Genomic DNA, 17,614 nt, shown 5'->3' on the forward strand with positions numbered 1-17,614 from the left:
CTTCCCTTCAACAAAACAAGCAAACTACAAGGAATGGCCCCCAAACAGGCAGAGACACTTTCTCTCATTAGGACCTGGAGAGAGGCAAGCCGAGATACCACTTTACATCCCCAGGCTGGGCAAAGTTCAGATGGCAAACAATACCAGACATTAGGGAGATGGTTACCACAGACCATGGATGGGGGTGGAAAGCAGCAGAATCACTTCGGAAAACAGTTTAGCATCACCTGGCAGAGCTGAAGACAGACCCAGCCTACCCGCCCCCACCCGCCCCCCGCAGTTTCATCTGCCCCCCAACTCGCACGCATGTGCACCGGGAGACAGCATGCTGTGGCTGAGTCCTGAGAACAGAGCGCTGAGAGAAAGGCACCAGACATGGCGGTAGGGAGGGTAAGTCTCCATTTAGATGGGGCTCAAGACCAGGCGAGACTAATCTGTGGTGACAGATGTCGGAACAATGGTGGCCCACGGGTGGGCACTGACGCAAAGGGGACAGGAGAAGACTTTCTGGGGTGATGCAAACGATTTCTGTTTGGATTAGAGTCTCTGCTACATGAACACGTGCATTTGTCAAGACTCCGCGAACTATGCAATTACTATCTGTGTACTTCCCTATGTGTAAATTCTGCCTCAGAAAAAGAGAGAGGGGGGCACATGTGAGCCAATTCATCTTCCAAAGGGGAACAATTTGTTTCACATACTTTACCAGCAGCAATTTGTGCGTAATTGCACTCTGAGCACAAATTTATTTTTCCCATTTAAAAGGTAGGCTTAAATTCTTTTCTTGGCAACATATTTTAGCAAGTTCAAGCCACAATATGAGAAGTATTTGAAAATAAGCCTCTCTGGGACTTGCCAATTGACTCTGAATTGACTAAGTGAAAATAGTGGGACACACTTAGAAAAATTAAAAAGTTAAAAGCCAAACAATAAACAGCAGTTCAGCTACAGGACTTTACACACAATGGCTAAAATTTCACAAATGAATGCCTCTTGCTCTTCTGCAGTAATCAGTGTGGATATATGTACGTGATCAATCCCAGCAGCAAATGATTCAAAACTTACTTGGTACCAACATCTCCTTTCCCCACGGCTCCTTCCTAAAGGAGAGAAAGGGGGGAAAGCAGAGGACCAAAACACAGTATGAACATTAACTTCTAATTTCCAGCCCAAAGCCTTTACCTCCGGTCCAGGTTGTTTACTTGGTGTGGGAGGGGAAGAGGGTGTGCATGTACATGTGCATGCACTTGTGTGTGTGATACACGCAAGCCGTATCAAATCTCAACTCTGCTGAGTCTCAACTCCCAACCCTGCACTCAACCAGGCACACAGTGGACACAAGTGACATATTCCATACCTGTCTTTCCTGGGATTGCTATATGCCTCTTCAATAAGCTCCATTTTGTCCAAATCCTTCCACTTGCCTCTGTCCAAGAACTGCCATCGATATGGCAAATGGAAGTGAACTTTATTACACTTATCTAAAATAAGAATATAAGGAAGTAAGGCATCTTGGCAATATAGACAAAGCACGACCTAGTCCTGTGGTTCTCAATGGGTGTGGTGCTGCCCACTGACCTGGGAACACTTTGGAGAACTGCAGGGGAGTCATTTTTAGAGCAGTCATACCTGAGCACCTAAATACTGAAATGCTGTGTGTTCTATTATACACACTTCCCTTTTATGCTTCCCCTTTTAACAGGACATTAGGTCAATTTTTAAAAACACGTGTTAGTAGGTTACATCATGTATGAATTTCATCTCGCCAGTAAAGCAGCTGATAGTGAGAACGCTAATCAGACTGCAGGGGGCAGTATGACAACCCATTATCGCTATGCATGTAGCATGTGGACAAGGGGCAGTCATAGCAAAAACAGAGCCAGGTTCATCTCCACTAGAAACCCATCCAAACCCTGACACATCTGACCACAGCTAAGTCAGCAGTGTGGCTCCAGCCCACTCTGATCTTCTGGCTGCTAACATACTCACCCCCTCAAAACACCCCCACATCTCTGAAGATGTTTATACACACCACCCTGCCCCTGCCCAAATACACAGAATGGCCCAGCTCTACAGTTCCCAGCCAGTCACTTGCCCCACATCTTCCCTGTGCTCTCTGGGACCTCTGTCACTCCAGCACATCCTGCCTGCCTCGTCTGGAATGTACCCAACACTTTCTCTCTCTACCTTCCAATATTCTATATGAGGTTCTGTTATATCCTCACAGAGGAAAGGCAGACTTAAAAGAAAAGCTGCAGGACGCTCTTTGCACTCTGACATGGACCTACCTCCAACATACACGCTACTGGGTAGAAAGATACATGACAAGGTACACATACCTCTATTCGTGTGAAACAGAGAAAAGAAAAATTAGAGATACTCCGATTGAATACATACATACACGCATATTTTTCCTTGCTGAGGGGAAGTGGGTCACCAGGGACAAAGCTATGAGGAAAAATTCCTGTTGTTTCCTATGTCTTCAGAATTCTGAACCATAGAATATATTCCAAAAAACTAAATGTCTAGTTAAGTGAAAAAAGATACAAAACAGTGTGCATAGAGCACCTATGTGAGAAGGAAACTAACCAGACATATATGCTTATACAAGAATAAAATCTTTGGGAAGGACAGCCAAGAACTGGTAACAATAATTGTTTCTGGAGGGGATCTGGGAGCCAGAAAAAAAAGGTATGAGAGAAACATTTCCTACTGGCTGTCCTTCATGCATCTTTATCTTTCAAAACAATGACAATGAAACATGGCTAATGTGACACTGGAAAAAAAAATAAAATTTCTAAAAGTCTATGTAGGGGCACCTGGGTGGCTCAGTCAGTTAAGCGTCTGACTCTTGATTTCAGCTCAGGTCATGATCTCAGGGTCGTGAGATCAAGCCCAGTAGGGCTCCATGCTCAGCAGGGCATATGCTTGAAAGATTCTCTCCCTCTGTCCCTACCCACGACTTTTGCACATGCACTTTGCTCTCTAAAATAGATAAATAAATCTTTAAAACAAACAAATTAATAATAATAATAATATTGTACACAGCCTTTCAGGCACATTTCAATGCCACTTCTTTCCCACAGACTCTACAAAAGTTACCTTGCGGAAGGAGGACCATAGAGGCAGGCGAGCAGGCTGTCTGGGATTGTCAAAAGCCAGGCCTGAGGCCAGGCAGACAGGACAGACAAGAACACCTAGCCAAGGAGACTCAAACGAGGAAATTCCCCAGTTCACCAAGTCTGGGTTAAGCCACTCTGGGGACTCAGGACATCATGACTTGTCCAGAGTTACAGCATGGACAGCTCACAACAAGCTAAGAGACCTCTTGGCCTCTCTACCAGAGTATGTACAATAGAACAATAATGAAGGGCCCAATCTGAATAGATAAGGTCACAGGCATGGTCCAGAGATCATAACCAAATAAGATTTCTTGTTCCCTCCCTGAGGGCACTATGGAAATGATCAGGGTTAATGATCAGTGTTCAGTCACTGCACCTACAGACCCCAGCTCAAGTGAGTGCTGGACAGCCGGAACAAAGACACTCCCCTTAAGAAGGCCCCCTTCAGGGAAAGCACACCACCCAATCACCTTCAGGCTGACATCTCCTTGTGAAGGATACAGAGCCAAAGCAAGGTGCTGTGGTCGAACAGCAGTCCTGGGGCCTCCAGTTCTTAATGTGACTCAACGTGGAGCCCACATCACTCACAAACCAGAAGGAGCCCCCAAAAAAAGAGTGCCATGCAGGCCACTACAGTCATGGTGGCAGGTGAGGGCAGAGTCTCAGGTAATGAGGTCCCTTGTCTGCCATATCTTCCCTGGTCCTCTTGACCCCTTTCTCCATTTCCTTTCCCTCCTTCTAATGTTCCCTGCTTTGTTGAGTCTAAAGTCTAGAGTCTAGGCTTTCCAGAAGGTGGGTTGCAAAAACCACATCAATTTGGGAGACAAAATAACACATCCATATCCCCTTTCTCCCTACATCACTTTAAATAACAGGCTGGATGGGGCACCTGGGTAGCTCAGTGGCTTAAAGCCTCTGCCTTCAGCTCAGGTCATGATCCCAGGGTCCTGGGAGAGAGCCCTGTATCTGGCTCTCTGCTCAGCAAGGAACCTGCTTCCCCTTCCTCTCTCTCTGCCTGCCTCTGCCTACTTGTGATCTCTCTCTGTCAAATAAGTAAATAATCTTTTAAAAATAAATAAATAAATGACAGCAGGAGAGAAGAACAAATCCAAAAATGCTGGAAAACAATAAGGAGTGCCATCAAAAAAACCATAGAAGCACACAGAATCAAACTGACAAGAGTTAAAGAGAGAAAAACACAGGTAAAATGTGCAGAAGAGAGCTGCTATGGAAATGGGTCTGGGGTGGGGGTCCTGAACAAACTCAGCGTTAGAGGTAACAAAAAAGCAAGGACACCTGGCCAGTCACAATGAGAGTAACTGGGACCCACCCACTAGAGCAGGCACTTCCTCCATTCCCTGCTTGTGCCTTGCAACCTTGTTCTTTGCCCCAAGGAACATGCGAGTGTGGCCAGAGTTCTGGAGAGAGAGAGAAGCCATCAAAGCCACCACCCCACTCCGAGGATACATCCCAGCAGTCCGCACCACCAAGCAGCTCTTCCCCTCTAAGCCCGAATCAGAATCGGAATCACCAGCAGACCCCAGGATTCTCAAGAAGACAACCAAGAGTCACCCAACATGTGAGAAAAAATAACACAGACGGGAAGCTAATTCACACACAAAAATCAATACCTAAGGAATAATTATTAGAGTAAACAGATCAAGAGTAACAGCCAGACCTAAAGATAAAAGTGAAACCTACAAAACTTCTAGGAAAAAAAAAAACCCATAGAGCCATTTTGAGGGGCTTGGAACAGGCAAAGATTTTTAGGACACAAGAAACAAACTATAAAAGAAAAAGATACTAATATGGCCATTGATATTATAACTTTTATTCCTCAAAGGCACCATAAAGAAAATGAGTATGAATGATACAGATAAGGAGAATATATTTTCAATACCTCTATCTGACAACGACTTCTATAAACAATACTCAAAACCCTCACAACTCAATAATGAGAGATCAACAATCCAATTTAGAAAATGGACAAAATAGTCACAAAACACCACATATTGTATAATTCCATTTACATGAAACATCCAAGCAAATCCATACAGACAGGATGTAAACCTGTGGTTGCCAGGAGATGGAGGCAGGGAGAATGGGCAGAGCACCTCTTCAGGGCTGAAGAAATGTTCTAATATTGACTTGATAATACCTGCATAATTCTGTAACTACACTAAAAAGCATTAAATGGGTGAATTGTATGGAATGTGAATTATACTTAATATCTCAATCAAGCAGTCATATAAAAAAATTAGCAAAAAATTTAACTAGATACTTCACAGAAGATATACAAATGGCCAGTAAGTACATGAAAATAAACATTAAACATCATTATCATCAGGGAAAGGTAAATTAAAACCACAATGAGATATCATTACTCATTAATTACAATGGCTGAAGTTTAAAAGACTGACAATACCAAGTGTTAACAAGAACACAGAGCAACGAACTTTCCTATATTGCTTATGGGAAGGTATACCTACTTTGGAAGACAGTGGCAGTTTCTTATAAAAGTTAAACACATACTTACATATTTCAGTAATTCCACATCAAGGCCTTCACTCAAGAGAAGTGAAAACAGATAACCACATGAAAACTTGTACATATTTGTAAAAGATTTATAAAAGCCAAAAACTTGAAACCCCTCAAATGTTTATCAAACGTATGAATGGATAAACAAATTATAGTCAGTCCATGCAACAGAATACTCCTTAGCAATAAAAAAGACCAAACTACTGATCTCCCAGCATGGACAAATCACAGTAACATGCTAAGTGAGCAAAGACAGGGACAGAAAAATACATGCTGTATGATTCCATTTATATGAAATTCTAGAAAGGGAGATTCTACAATGACAAAAAGTACATAGGGGCTGCATGAGGTCAGAAAACTAGAGGGTGAGGATTAACTGTAATGGGACAAAGGGACACTTTTAGAATTAAGAAATTCTTCCATATCTAAATTGTTATTACCAGAACTCAGTGTATACTGAAAAATTCTAAATATTTAAAATTTTACAGTGGGTAAATTATAGCTCAATAATGTTGATTTTAAAAACATACATGTATATATGACACACATATCTGTTTGAGCTAGCATTCTGTTTCCAGGAACCGAGCTATGGAAATACGCATGCGTACTCAGATGCTCAATGGACTATCATTCTCACTGGATACTACAGTTGCTTTTTAAAAATAAGATGCACTGGGGCGCCTAGGTGACTCAGTGGGTTAAAGCCTCTGCCTTCCACTCAGGTCATGATCTTAGAGTCCTGGGATCCAGCCCTGCATCGGGCTCTCTGCTCAGCAGGGAGCCCGCTTCCCCCTCTCTCTGCCTGCCTCTCTGCCTGCTTGTGATCTCTCTGTGTCAATAAATAAAGTCTTTAAAAAAAAATAAAAACAAAAATAAGATGGACTTACATATACTAAGGTGGAAAAAATCTCCAAGACACAATGTTAAGTAAAGGAAGCATATTAAGGAATACCTATTACATGTACCCATCTGTTAAAAAATATGCAAAGCAAGCATCATGACCACACAGCACATGTTTACCTTTGGGGAAGGCTGAAGGAGAACTTCAGAATTTACTCTGTATTATTGGACTCTTTTACAAAGTGAAAGTAGTCCTGAATTGCTTGGGTGGCTTTTAAAGACTGAAAATGAAACAAGAAGTTTGGTGTTTTGGTTTTTTTTTAAGAGTCACCAAATTTGAAAAGTAGGCTTTCTTCAGTCAAAGCCCAGGCCAACGGTAAGAAGAAAACAAAGGTTTAGTGAAAATACAGACATACATGTACCCACAAGAAGTGCTACTTTTGATAAAAGAGAGACCACGGAGAGAAACCCCCCACTTAAGTTCTTGTTCCCCAAGAGCACACAGGGACATATACTGAGGGAGGGCCTTCTGGGTTTCTGAGGCATTTCTAAGTCTACAGCAACCCTTTACGAGGGACACTCATATTTGTTCCCACTATACTGGGCATCTGCACTGGTCTGTGACCTCATGCTAAGCTGATCAAGGGTCAACACTTGGCACTTCCTGCATGGACCAGTTATATTCCCAAAAACTCACCTATAATATTATTTCCAGAAATTCAATTGTTACCATCCTCAACTCCCCCAGAAATGCCACCCCAGCTCAGTTAAGAAGGCCCTAACCCTCTCTGGATGGAGGAGAAGACCTTGAAGGGTGGCCTTAGAGCAGAACTCTTGAAACGAGAAGCCGCTGTCCCGCCTGCAAGTGGATGAAGGGGATTCCTCTGACCTACCTTGAAAGCTACAACTTTTCCGGATATGGTACAAGCAGATCTGATCGCTCTCCTCTTGGTTAGAGATATTTGGGGACACAGAACCTGAGCTATCTCTTCTTTCTACAAAGAAATACCACAAAGACGTATCAGCATCCATCAGAGCTTCTGATATGACGGAGTCAGAGTAGTTCAAGATACAAAAGAGAGAAAAGAAAATTCATTCATTTCTCTGCAGAAGATAAAAGTGGGTGAGGCAATCTCACAAAATCCTATGATGATCAGGATGAACTCACCCTCAGACATGTAAATGGACCCTCTGGCTTTTTAGAGAGGAGCCAGGGAGCCTAAGGCCACACGGCTGCTTGCCAAATCCAGGACACCACGGAGGGGTCCTTTTTTCTCTGGCTGTGCTCCTAATCTTGAAACCTCCTGAAGTAACTTCACGTCAGTTGTAGGAATTTTAATATAAAACAGGCACTGAGGGGATTTCAAAGTTTACCTTTACTAGTAGTGCTCTAATGAGAATTTACCACTGGTTCCCCACCACAATATAAGTACATAAAATTCATTCGCAAACCTTCAGTATTCAGTATCACCTGTTATTTTGTAATTCATTTTCCTTTTCCTTTATATAGGCTCCTCAAGACACCCACAGGGTGGGCCTAAAAGCCTATACCTTTGCGGCCTTTAAGGACACCACCTTTGCTCTCCAAGGGCAGAGAGCTTTCCCTCCCTTCCTAAGGCCAAAATTGAACTGATGCTCGTAAAGATCTATTTAAAACAAAACCCATCTACATCTAGCTTCCCACTACTGAAAGAAATTAACCCAAAATCACTGAAGAAAATGTAAAGAAAAAAAAACACATATAGCAAGGACAATTTTTAAATATAAAAAATCAGGTAAGATCATAGTTTTAAGTTTGTTTGCTAGTAGTCCTAGCACTCACCTGATATTTTAGCAGTGGTCTATTAAAAATCTTAGATAACAGGGTGCCTGGGTGGGCTCAACCCTCAGAGGGTTGAGCCGCTGCCTTCAGCTCGGGTCATGGTCCCAGGGTCCTAGGATCAAGTCCCACGTGGGGCTCTCTGCTCAGCAGGGAGCCTGCTTCTCCCATACCCCACCCTCTCTGCCTACTTGTGATCTCTGTCAAATAAATAAATAAAATCTTTTTTAAAAAATCCTAGATAACCCCTACTAAAAGTCTATTAAAATCCCACAGACAACACATGGTTTGGTTATGCATTCTGGTGGGGGGTAAGGGGAGTACTGTGTCCTAGTGTCCAAAGGATAACCAGGGCCCAGGCCAGTGCCTAGCACCTGGCAAGCACACAAATTTGTTAACTGAGAGAATGGATAACCAGAACGGCCAGCCAACAGCTGATACTGTGAAATCCAAAGGACCCCAATGTGTCATAATCTCTCTAATGGACTACATTATTTATTTCCCACATAGTAAGTGAAGAAATGCTTATTTAATAAGCAATCTCTGCTCAAAATTTCCCCATTTGCCTGTCACTAAACCTGATGTTAAGGGGGAAAAAAATGTTCTTTATGTTTCTTGATGTTCTTTAAGAAAAAAAAAGTATTCTAGCACACTTGGTCATTCAACAAATGCCTAAGTGCCCACTGTGGGCCAGGCACTGTCTAGGTACTGCAGGGGAACAATGAACAAAGCAAATTTATGGGGACTAAATAATTCCCTTTATTCATGTCAAAAAGAGAGCTGAAATTAAAATAGGCTTTGTTCCTCTGCCTTTGGCTCAGGTCATGATCTCAGCGCCATGGGATCGAGCCCCACATCAGGCTCTCTGCTCAGCAGGGAGCCTGCTTCCCTTCCTCTCTCTCTGCTTGCCTCTCTGCCTACTTGTGATCTCTGTCTGTCAAATAAATAAATAAAATCTTTCTAAAAAATTAAGATAAAATAAAATGGGCTTTGTTCACAGCAGATTAGAACTGGTAGGAATTCATTCACCTTCGACATGAATTGGCATTTATTTAGAATATCTTGCTTGTTTGTGGCTATGATTTCAAGTTATCTTCAAAACACCCACTAGCTGGGAAGGAATCACCAACAGCACTTTACTAAAAGCAGCAGAGACTTGCCTGAGGTCACACATTCCATCAATGTGGAATCCAAGGGCCCCAGTCCAAAGCCTTACCAGAAGTCCCCTGTGGGCCCAGGGTAGGAGGATGCCCTCTGCTGGTGGTGGAGCTCCGATTCTTGATGTCGTGAGCATTTCTGTAAATGGAAGGCAGCCTGCTCACCAGATCTGAGCTCATGCCCAACCTCTCCAGTTTTTCCAGATTCTCAGCATTAGAGATATCATGTGATCTCTTACAGCTAGTGCCAAACTTGCATTCACCCTGTAAAAAATACTGGCAGATATGGAGTTTGATACACTGCTTTTGAAAGGAACAAGAGCCGTAGGGTCCATCTCCTTTGTTATAATGAAGGCAGATCTGTTGACAGAAAAGGAAAAAAACACCAGCTTAGGAAGGCCACATAGGACACTACCCCCACACCCGACCAGTGCATGGTCACAAGAGGTTCCTCTAGAGACCTAGCCAAAGCTGTGATTCCATCATCCTCACAAGCTGCAGAGCTATGAGAACATCCCCCACTATAGACGGATGACTGCTAATGGATGCCCTTGAATAAAATGAGAACTGGGTGGACAGCAGATTGTGCAGAATAAGCTCTTCCACTGGGAAAACCCAAAGAACTTCCAACTGATCAGAGCTGCTTCCTTCTCAGGAGACATTTCAGTGTAACTCATAGGGCAGCAAGCTAACAACTTATACTCCACTTACAACCTCCCCCCATTGACTCACCAACACTCCCTAAGCCAGGCCTCATCACACCATCTTCTTTTTCTGAAATTCAGGGTCAAAGAGGCTGAGTGTTTAAAGCATCTTGGAGAAGGCCAAATACAGCCCTTTTCTTTCTCAAGAGCTAACAGAAACTCAGAGAAGGTCACTGGCTTGCCCTAGTTCACACAGCTATCTACATTTGGTATGTACAATGTATATTGAATTGGTTGTTGGTAAAGCTGGGACTTGAACTTGAATCAATTGCACCTTCTCTACATTCCAAATTCCCGAAGATGAGAACCAGGCCAAAGACTACCAAGGGTCTACCCAAGCAATTCACAGGCATTCACTGAACAAGAGATAGAAATGCAGCAGAGGGCTGTAGAACCCAGAATTAGATCAGTAGGGACTCCACTCTGGGGATGGAAGCCCCAAGGGAAAAGGCCAGAAAGAGCTATGCCCTAACCTTGATTTTGCCACGTACAAGATGCCTAACCTTAGGCAGGCCACTCACCAGCTCTGAGTTTCAGCTTTTTAATCCCTAAAATGGGAATACTTCCACCTATAACACTGGGCTATCACGAGGATTAAATGGGAAACACACAAAGTGGCTAATACAAATGTCTTTGAACATAGCAGGTGCTCCATTCATGGTGGCAGTCCCCGACTGCTCATCGGATAAGGGGACCAGACTGCGAGCAGAAGGCCTGGCAGGAAAGCTGCACTGGGTCCAAATTTACGGTCACAGCTCCCAGTTGCTGGCACTGCGTTCTGAAGCAACCTGCACACCCAAGTACAAAGGAGGCTACACACTCCGACTGGTCACCTTCCAATTCATTTTTCATACTATTGACAAAACGATCTCTCCAAAACATTAATGCCCATTCTCCAAACAGAGGCCCCCTCACCGCAACTCCTTCCCATGATACTGAAGGCTGCATGGATGAGTCTCTACTCACCCATTTCTCCTTCTCCCCTCTCCCACCCTAAATCCACGTTGTGCTGACCTACATACAGTCCCCAACCATGCCAGTTCCATCCTTTCTGTGCCCCCTTCTTCCCAGACCTTCATCCTTCATGCAACCCTCAGCATTCAGAGCACACGCCATCTACCCCAGGATGCCTCCCCAGGTGCCTAAACTGGGCCCCAGAGACCAGAGTGCTGACTTCCACGGCAGCATCTAGAACAGCACCTTGCAATCCATGCTAACTTATCTGTCTCACCCAGGAAACGGGCCTCGGAAGGGCAGAACAGGGTTTTTTCTCTCCTTATCACCAGTGCCTAACTCATAGTGCAAAGTTAATAAAGGTTAGCTGAATTAAATCAATACTAATTTTCAAAAGGCAAAAGAAAAAAGTTAGTACCTATTATGTGCTAATCATCACCAAGCCATGTAAAACCTTTCTCAAATGGGTGGTTTTAATTAAATAATATGGAAGCATTTTCATTGAAACAGGTCAACCTAATCTGCATAGCCTTACCCCACAAACCTGTGCCGGCCACAGGACACCACTCGGACGTGCTGCACCGCACAATCACCTCAGCTCAGCTGCTGCCCTCGGGAGCCGCCACCTTATTCACACAGAGCCCATGCTTCCATGGGCTGCTCCCAGGCAACAACGAGCTACTATAGTTCCAAACCTCCCTTTGGCTAGACAGAAGCTCTCTTGGAACTGTGCTACAGTGAGGGTCTCTTCCTACCCCGGCCTCTTCCTTTTCCCAATCCTGCCACATTACTGCCCAAAGGCTCCCCACCTCCTTCTGTTGCGTCTCCAATAAATCTCTTGCACTTCGAATCCCATCTTGGTGTCTGCTTCTCAGAGGACCCAAACTAGTACATAGTCATTGCAGCAAGATTTGCATGACATCTGAAGTGCATTATGAGACTTTACATCAACTAAAGTTCAAAATTCCCTGGGTGTGACTGACTTAGTACAGACAGTATCATTTCCTCGCAGACCTCCTAGATCTGGCAATAACACATGGTTCCAAGTCCTGCTAGATGGGGAGGAGCTTACTGAGTCTCTCATCCCCTCATCCCCATGTAAGAAACATCATGCGGCAGCCACCGGCCAAACAGACTTTCCCAACCTCAAAGAAGCCCTGCAAAGGTGGTGCCAGCACAAATGCAATAGAAGGAAAGGAGTCTTCTAGACAAGGCAAGGTTGGCCCAAGGTCAGAGGTATAAAAATCAGCAGAGCCAAGAATGTAATTTAGTTCTCCTCCAAGCAGATCCCTGTGGTCACTATAGGGTCTCTTCTGCTATATTTCCTATCTTCCAACCTTCTGGCTTCTCCCCCATCACTTACACACATAGACATCCCCTCCTGGGAACTCACCTCTGGCAAAAGCCAGGGGTCATTCTGAAACAAAAGCTGGCAGAGCTCACTGTAGCTGAGGTGGTCAACACCATGAGTTCTCAGCACACTCAGGTTGTGATCTGTCGTCAAGCTGTGATTGTTTCTACAGTTCTTCCTGCAAAGAAGCAGAGCTGGTGTCACAGTTCAACTGAGCCTCCCCAAAATTCTTATGTTGAAGTTCTAACCCCCCAGTGACCGTATTTGGAGATAGTTTATAAAGAGGTAATCAATGAGGTGCCTGGGTGGCTCATTTGCTTAAGTGTCTGCCTTCAGCTCAGGTCATGATCTCGGGTGTCCTGGGGTGGAGCCCCAAGTCAGGTTCCCTGCTCAGTGGGGAGTCTGCTTCTCCCTTTTCCTCTGCCCTTCCCCACTGCTTGTACTCTCTCAAATAAATAAAATCACTTTAACAATTTAAAAAATAAAGAGGTAATTAAGTTAAAAAGAGGATGCGGGGGAGGAGGGCCTAATCCAATCTGACCAAAGTCTTTCTAAGAAGACAAAATGAAGACACAGACGCACACATGTGAGGACAGGAAGAAGACACCATCTGCAAACCAAGGAGTGAGGCCTCAGAAAGAAATCAATCCTGCCTTGATCTTAGATCTCCAGACTTGAGATTTGTGAGAAGTTTCTGTCTAAACCCCCAGTCTGTGCTACCTTGCTATGGCTGCCCAAACTCATACAACTCATAAAATCAGTCTTTAAGATAATTTTTCAGGAATAGTTCTTGATATTGTTTAGCAGCGCCAGAGAAAAACCAGCATGTTTATACAATGAAAAACCACAGTACTTGTTTACAAAGGAAGAGGTAGCACCTTTGAATTCTAGGGACCAGGACAGCACCTCCTATCAGTGTCTGATAAGAAAGACAGGGCCATTCCCCAAAGAAGAGTCACAGCATGCCAGTCGGTGGGCACTTAGCAGACACTTAAACAATGGCTGAATAAATGAGTGTGGACACCTACGGTTAAAGGTATGTGTACACTCACTCATGCCTCGAGGCCCAGCCCTTTTCTCTGCTCCCCTCCTCCATTCTTAACATTCACAAGCAACATTCATTGCAAGCCAGGCACTGGCACCACACCCCAATGATCCAAAGTCTTCAAATGATCACCCAGGTCACCAGGACCTAGAATAGTCAGGCAAATATCATTAGCTTTACTCAAACATTGCCCAAGCTCTAATGTCATGTTAATAAACACGCATTAATTAATAAGTTAATTAGCATTAATAAGTTAATACGTTTTTCAAAAGAAAGCCAAACTCCTGATAGACTTCCCTATCTCAGTGAAAGACAACTTCCCTCCTCCGCTGCACACACCAACAACCGTGGAGTTGTGTGGACTCTTCCCCTTTCCTACTCCAGTGAAAGTGACAGAAAACAGAAAGGATTCTAAAATGGCAGGGCAAGTGCAAGGTCAGCCATGCTCAGAAGATATCAGTGCAGACAGGACGGGCACCTCCTGAGTCTGAGAGAAGTGGAGAAGCAATCAAGGGATACTGCCTAGAAGGTGTCAAGCCTGGGCCAAATATCTGGGTTGCAGAACCAACCAAGGGGAGAAAATTAAAACATTCTAGGCAAACTTGATGCCACCAAGATGATGAAGATGATGATGGTGACAACAGCTGATAAAACTTGCTGAGCATCTATCACAAGCCAGGGATTACCTGAAGGTTTTAGAAGTCACTCAGTCCCCAACAAGCCCATGAGATGGGTGGTATTATCCTAACTTTGCAGATGAGGGAACTGAGGCTCGGGTATAAAGTCACTTGCCCAAGATCATGGAACTAGTAAGGAGCAGAGCAAGGTCTCAAACAAGGTAGTCTTGTCTTGGGGTTGTGCTCTTAAGCAACACGCTCACTGCCCCTAAGCACAGGATGGAAGTCAGGGACCTGGGACCCTCCCCAGCTGTCATCAATGATCAAAAACAAAAGCCATGATCTGTTTCTGAAACAGCTGATCCTGTGGTTCAGGAAGACAAAGCACAGTAATAGGGAAAGCATCAAAAGGGCAACCAACCACCCCCACTTTCCCTTATGTGACCCTAAAGCGGTCAGGGAAGGAAAGTCTAAGAAACTGTCCTGTGTGAACCACAAGGAAAATGGAACCAAGAAGACTGAGAAAGAAAGCTCAGAATCATTGACGCCAGTAGATATCAGACTTCCAGATTTCCAGAACAAATACAATCTGACCCCAAATTTTGGGAACTAGCTGGAGAACAGGGCTGCTGTCTTTACTTTACCAAATACAGACATTAACAAGAGCCACCAGTTAGAAATCATTCATTCCATCTAGCCACCATTTATCATGTCCACCTTCTTCTCCAGCCGCTGCTCCTCATTCTCCCCTGAGGTGACACTTCTCTGCCCGTTCTTGAGGGGAGAGAAGTTTCCCTGAGGTCCCACCCTCAGCCTCCACCTCAGCTCTGACTTGCTCCTGGGGCTGCAGCATCGGCGAACACCAACCAATAACTCCCAAACCTGCGCTTGGGACCCTGGCCGGGCTCCCAGGCGTCAGACTTTGGCTGTCCCTGGGCACACTTCTCCTGCTCTCTCAGCCAGTAAGAAAAGGAAAAATCAGCGTTCAGTCGATAACAACAATAATAATTTAAAAAAACAAAACAAAACAAAACAAAAAACGAGTCATCTCTCAGTTAACAGTAAGAAAACAGCCACCACCTCTCACCCATCCTGTCACCACAGTCACACCAACTGCCCGTCTCTCAAATCTCTCACATACACATCCCTCCCGCTTAAGGCCTTAGCTAGGCCCCTGGAATATTCTAATCTAGCTATTTCTCAGCAGCTGCTTGGGGGGGGGGGCGCATATTCCACCAGTGGACGGTCAGGAGACATCCTGTGGTCCAGGGCATGTGTGGGAAGGTCACTCCCACGTCCAGACCCACCAACCCTCCACGGTCTGTCTTGTCCACCTGCTCCTGCAACCAGATACCAGAGTGGCCAGAACGAGAGTCCCGGAGACGGAGTCTAGGTCCTCCGGCCGGGGTCCCTGAATGACCGCACGGGCCATGCCCCTACCTCATGCTGACCAGTGGACCTGATGTGAGCAAGAAACAACCTACTGTGTTAAGTCGGGGGGGGGGGGGAAAGGAGGGAAGAGAGGGAAGGCAGAAGGGAAGAAAGAATGGAAGAAAAGAGAGAGAAAGGAAGGAAGGGAGGGAGAAGAGGGGGAAAAAATGAAAGAAAAAAGGAGCCAATTCTTCGACACAAGCGGACTGGCTTCCGGACAGGAGCACGCATTTTCTTCCAAGGGCGACAGAAGCCACCGCCCACCCTGTAAGCAAGTGAACAAGAGCGGAAGCGGGTTTTCAACTCCTTCGGCGAGAGCCCCGGGCTGCGTGGCCCTCAAAGCTCGCTCTGGAGAGCGGGGGGCCTCGCGGCGCTCCAGGAGCCAGACGCGGCCGCTTTCCTCCGGGAGAGCCCCCAGCCCCGTCGCCCCACGCCCCGGGGTGTGCCGCCGGGTACCGCGCTCCAAGTCCCTCTCCGAGGCTGCAGGAGCCTCGGCGCCACCGTCCAGCCCGAGTCCCTCACAGGGCGCCCGGTATTCAGGAGGTGCTCAACAAACGTTCGCTGACGAGAATTAAGGCGGGGAGGCCGGGGAACGGCCACCTACGGCGTCCCCACACGTCAACGGGGCCCCAAGCGGGCTGGGAGGGCAGGAGCCCCTGGTCCCCGGCCCCGCCGTCGGACTCCCGGAGCGGCGCTTACCCGGCCCTCGTGAACTTGCAGGCCCCGTAGACCAAGAACTTGCAGAGGTGCAGCTGCGCGCACAGCCCCACGCAGCCGGGCTTGGGGCTCGGGTGCGCGCGGCACAGGCGCAGCGCCGAGACGGCCAGCACGACGCGCTCGGTGGCCAGCGCGCCGCCCGCGCCCGCCCGCGTCGCCACCGCGAAGCGGCCGGGCTCCCGCAGCAGGCGCTCCAGCGCGTCGGCGCCGACGCCCTCCCGCAAGCGGCGCCTCAGCTCCTCCAGCTCCAAGGCGCCCCCGGCCGCGCACAGCACCTGGGTCACCTCGCCGAGGGCGGCGGCCTGGGTCATGGCCGCGGCGGCGGGGACGTGCTGCCCGTCGGAGAGCGCCTGGCGGGACCCCGGCGGCGGCGGCGGCCGACGTGGGCTGGGCGGGCGGCTCCCGCGGGGTGCAGACGCCAGTTGGAAGCGAAAGCGAAAGCTCCCCGGGGCCCGGGAAAATGAAACCCGCGCCGCCTCACCACGCCCCCCGGCCCGCAGCTGAGGGGGCTCGGCGGCGCCTTCCGGCCTCAGGGCCCCCAGCTGGGCGCGGCCGCCGGGCCCCGTGGCCGGCTCCTCCGCTCCGTCGGCAGCCGGGGACCCGAAGAGTGGGTCTCCGGGACTTGACAGAGACGAGCAGGCACGTCCTTCGGGGCAGCGCCTCGCGGCTCGCGAAGCGTCTTCACCTAGTGGCCGGGGGCGGAGATGCCCGGGCGGTGCGCAGCTCCCGCCGGAGCCCCAGGCGGTCGGAAATCGCGCGTCCGCCAGACCCCGGGACCTCTCCCGCCCGCGCGCTGGCGGCGCCGGCCGGGGCTTCCCCCACATCAGGGACAGAGCCCGGTCGCCCCGACGGCTCCCGTCGACGCGGGGAGGGGGGTGCGGGGGCCACGGGCCGGGTCACCTCCCCCCACACTCGCGCCCGTGACGGCAGTCACGCCGAATTGCCCGCGGGACTTCAGGCTACTTTTTCTCTTCAGGGCTTTAAAGCTTGAAAGGGTCTGTCTCTCCTTAGAAAGCATATCCGTTTCTCCTCAGAGAATGGAGGGACCAAGCGTTTAAGGAGCATTCGGAGCCTAGGCGCACACTCGGGTTGTTGACAGAAATGTGAACTGTTGAGAGAGCCCTTTGGGAAAGGAGTCCGGGAATCGCTAGGAAAATTTGTAAATGCGCATGACCTTTGACCCAGCTGTTTGTCTTCTGGGAATCTTCTAGAAGTAACAGCAACATAGATGAGTTACGGAAGAAAATGTTTATGTGGGAGGAGGCGTGGTGCAGGGAGCAACGTGGTTGGTCCTTTCCCGGACTGTCACACAGCTTTAA

At 47.3% G+C, this 17,614-nt stretch overlaps 1 protein-coding gene across 1 annotated transcript in view; it reads right to left on the reverse strand.

Moving 5' to 3' along the window:
• PARP12 (poly(ADP-ribose) polymerase family member 12) overlaps positions 1–16,792 on the reverse strand; it is a 41,976-nt gene extending 25,184 nt beyond the window's left edge. Inside the window, exons 1-5 of the mRNA XM_059172015.1 lie at positions 16,278–16,792; positions 12,528–12,663; positions 9,536–9,836; positions 7,394–7,495; positions 1,358–1,481 (exon numbers count right to left, since the gene is read on the reverse strand). Coding sequence (XP_059027998.1) covers positions 1,358–1,481; positions 7,394–7,495; positions 9,536–9,836; positions 12,528–12,663; positions 16,278–16,606 — 992 coding nt within the window. The 5' untranslated portion in view covers positions 16,607–16,792. The remainder of the gene's footprint in view (positions 1–1,357; positions 1,482–7,393; positions 7,496–9,535; positions 9,837–12,527; positions 12,664–16,277) is intronic.
• Between the last annotated feature and the right edge of the window lie 822 nt (positions 16,793–17,614).

This window comes from Mustela lutreola, chromosome 4 (assembly GCF_030435805.1).
Source record: "Mustela lutreola isolate mMusLut2 chromosome 4, mMusLut2.pri, whole genome shotgun sequence".
Lineage (NCBI taxonomy): Eukaryota > Metazoa > Chordata > Mammalia > Carnivora > Mustelidae > Mustela > Mustela lutreola.